The 4287-nt window shown below is 32.8% G+C and overlaps 1 protein-coding gene across 1 annotated transcript; it reads right to left on the reverse strand.

The window, feature by feature from the left end:
• Positions 1-1338: 1338 nt before the first annotated feature.
• LOC109085045 (bladder cancer-associated protein) lies at positions 1339-2170 on the reverse strand. The gene has a single exon (XM_042758923.1). The coding sequence runs from the start codon at positions 2012-2014 to the stop codon at positions 1751-1753; it is 264 nt and encodes an 87-aa protein (XP_042614857.1). The 5' UTR covers positions 2015-2170; the 3' UTR covers positions 1339-1750.
• Between the last annotated feature and the right edge of the window lie 2117 nt (positions 2171-4287).

Raw genomic sequence — 4287 nt, forward strand, 5'->3', positions numbered from 1 at the left:
CATTCACTCACAGCTCTAAACATCTACATCCTACAATTTGGATTACTTTATAAAAACAAGAACTTTTAAAGCATATATTAATCTTAATGGTCATTTCAACATTTACTAATACATTATTAAAATTAAAAGTTATATGTGTTAATATTGAATGGGCCTAAACTAACATGAACTAACAATGAACTGATGTATTTATATTAAAATTTACAAAGATTAGTAATTACTGCAACAAATGTATTGCTCATTGTTAGTTAATACATTAATAATGGGACCTTGTTGTAAAATGTTACCAAATTGTCTTCTATATTTCCATTGCATGGCCAGTTATTCATCATACTGTACCAGAATGTGTTGCAGTACTTTACAATAATGTTTTACATGAATCTTACAGCATGAAACATTTTTGGGACTTGGACTTGTTATTTTCATGGCAATTAAACACATTCGCCGTAATTGTAATATAACTATAAAAAATACTTTCATAGAGAATTTATTTTGATTAATTTAATTTCCAGAATATTTTTGACTGTTTTAATTTTTAAAAGCCATGTAAGCACAGAAGATTTTCATGGCAAGAACAGAATAGTTTTAAAATACACTGTTAAAAAAAAATTAATAATAATAAATATATATATATATATATATATATATATATATATATATATATATATATATATATATATATATATATAGTACATTTTAAAGTTAAAAGACTGTAAAAACACTGTTAAAAAAAAAACTGTAAATTGGTTAATGTAATTTCCTTTACTATATAGTGAAAAATCTAACATTTTATTTAAAATACTGTTAAATTGAAATGTAGTTGTAGTGAAAAATGTAATGAAATTTTTTTAACTGTGAATTTAATTTCCATTTATACTTCTATAAAATTTAAAATAGTTACCTTATTTTTAATCGTAAAATTTCACTTTTTTTTTTTTTTTTTTTTTTAGTGTATAACAAATTTTTTTTTTATTATAAACAAACTATATATTTCAATTTGATATTTGTCAGGACTTGATAAACCTGGTGAGATGACTTTAAAAACATCTGTTAAAGAACATTATGAATAAAATGCTTGCCTAGTGAGCCGGTCTGTCTAGTGAAACCGCTTTCATGAGACTCTCCCTGCTAATGAAAAGCACTGCGGGGTTCTTGTATTTGCTTAACCACCAATTCCCCCCAAAAATGCATGTTTATCTGGCACAGAATGGACCTGCATGGAAAAAACAGTGGGTAAAATCGCATTTGATCCACACAGCTGTTCTGAAGTTGTTTATAGCATCACACTGTCAAACAGCAGATGATATTTCACATATACACACACACACACACAGCTGCTCGATCATAAGAAATTTTATTGAATTAAAAGTGGAGACAGCATTTGAGCTAACTCAGCAGTGTAGAAGCACGCCTTCAGCTCAATTTGCATGACAAAATTCATCTGGCGTCTATCCACTTAACACTTGGACTCATACTGATTATTGACACATGAACAAAAACCCAAAATTCCAATATACAAACACGCACACATTATCATCTACCCCTTTGGAAAAATTCAGCATCCAGAAATGAAATAATGTGCACCGAACACAACGAGAATGGAACCCATGCAAGCTTCAGACACCCCTGCGAGAAGATTCAAATCAGGGTTTGTTACGGGTTAAAGCGGTTGTCAGCAAGGGTAAAGAACCGAAACTTCCCAGTGGCTCTTGTATTCGCGGTCTGGGGTTGTCCGTGCGGAAAACCGAGTCTAGGTGCCCACAATGTTGGGGTCGTGTGCTGAGTCCGGCAAAGGAGAATCATGGCAGTGGTACAGAAAGCAGTTTCCCCAGCAGCTGTAGCAGATGAGAAACAACGCCGCCAGGAAGACTAAGGCACAAATGGTACACGGTTTCCTCTCCAACAGGAAGCTGAGCAGGTAGAAGCCCATAAACATGGAGTGGTTGAACCACAGGGCCGGATTTAAGGGTTTGGGGATCAGGAGGACCGGGAGTAACCACTGGAGGCAGTACATGGTCTCTGTGTGTTGTGCCGCCTAGTATGAGCTCAGATATCCGACGTGACGCTACACAATCATAAATCCCTTGTGTATCTGCGAGGGATTAGACGCGGTGTCCAAATACCAGACGAGGCTTTTGGAAAAGGAGAGAGAGGAAAAGAAAACTATTTAATACGCACAGTTTACAACAGTTTGACTTACACAACCTTATAAGGCACCAAAGTCAAAGCATGTGTGTATTTTAAGAGATTGTGCTATTTATAGTTGCTGGCCTTGAATTCTACATGACAACAGGCTAAGTTAAACACTCAATTTCAATAAATGTTTCATAAGAGGACAATTTAATACACATTAATCTGATACTAAAACTTTTAGGCTATTTTAGTAACTGCATACATGTTATGTTTAGTGGGGTTAAAGTATAAACAAATAGCAAAACGTACAGATTTCTAATATCAAAATGACTTTTTTTTTTTAAAGAAAATAATAAAGATTTCCCCTTTTTGACTGGCATTTCTTACACTGTTTACATTGATAATTGTCAACAAAGGTAAAAATTTGGATATCTAGTGTGACAATTAATTAAGGACATGGCCAATATTTCAGTTTGTGTTTTGATTGTTTTTACACTTTGCACACCTCCAAACATTTTAAATGTATATTAAATAGTGCAAATCTAGCCTAAATATTCCTTGCTTACTAATCAGATGCTTCAATATTTAGGCTATGTATTTTAATAACTTTAAAACGTTTATGGGTGTGTATACTATTGTTACGTCCCACATAAGTCTAGGGGTACATGTGGACGCAACAAAAGTAAAATATTTAAAAGAGCGTTAATCTGAGTCCTGCCACAGCACCACAAGCAACAAGTTGTCGAGAAAAAGATTTTATTTTACAGCTTCGTCGGAACAAATACAAAAAAGGAAAAAACACAGGAAGCAATAGCTTCAGGAGAGGATAAGGCCAAAATAATAAACAAAAATATAATCTAACTGGAGTAGTTTACCTCTAACTAAACTAACCAAGAAAAGAAAAGAAAATAAACAGGATTGTACCCTAACTCCCTTCCTGGCCCCAAAACAAGGAGAAAACAGGGTTAAACACAAAAATGGCACCCCACCTCCCTACAGCTTCCAAAATAGAACTACTAAGCAAAAACGCAAATAGGCAAACCTTAAAGTAGCTGCTAAGAGGGACATTAATAATAGCAGCTGTAACCAAGTAACAAACTAAAAAGTACAGAAGAATAATAAATCTCTTTAACTAAAACAACAGAAGTAAGGGTTGGAAGAATATCACAATAAACAAATAAAAACGAAAATACTACAATACCTTACTTAACTGAAACGGTATTTGTCATTAATGTAGTTATGCTTAATGTATTTGGTAAGTTTGAAAAGAAAGAAAAGTGTGTATCTTTTGGTAATAATGCATAGTTTATCTAATCGTGTTTTGCTGCCATATATACCCATATATACTTCTCGGACATGTATGCCCCCTTGATCTGGGTTTTTAGCGCTTTATAAAACATCTGTTTGTTTTTTTCCCACACCCACCTTAAACTGGATAAGTACCTAATTAGAAAAGCTTTAAGAAATGTAATAGGCTACTTTTATACAACTGAAATATTATTATTAATATAACAGGATAACAGATGAAGGATTTTATCTCCCTATGGCACACTCTAGTAACATCAATGTCAAGGTACAATGGGAAAAAAGAAAGTAAATATATATATATATATATATATATATATATATATATATATATATATATATATATATATATATATATAATTTTTTTTTTTTTTTTTTTGAAAGATGGATGAACAAACAGCAGTCTTTAGTTCGAACCACTTATAAATACTGGCCACAGCCTATGTTTAAACTCCAGCACTAGATTTCAGTAGATTCTGAATAATTCAACGGATTGTATAATTTATTAATAAATTAACAAACAGAATAAAAACACCAACAGTCTTCCCAGAAGCCCTGACAGCATGTAAAATCAATTCCATTTTTTTTATTTTTTAATATTTAATTAAATACAACGCATACCACCATATAAACAGCACTGAAGGTGATCTAGTGCATACTAAATGTGCACTTCATAACTAACGTTAAGTGTGCATTGACAGCAGTGGGCTGCGGTATTGATGATGAATAATCTGACGTGTTGTTGCATGCGCGTTTAATTCTTTAAAATGACAGCGTTTCTATCGCGCATGGCTAAATCTCTCCTCGAGATCTCCGTGGAAAAGGTCTTCCTTCCCACTATGATATCTG

This window comes from Cyprinus carpio, chromosome A6, assembly GCF_018340385.1.
Source record: "Cyprinus carpio isolate SPL01 chromosome A6, ASM1834038v1, whole genome shotgun sequence".
Classification (NCBI taxonomy): Eukaryota; Metazoa; Chordata; class Actinopteri; order Cypriniformes; family Cyprinidae; genus Cyprinus; species Cyprinus carpio.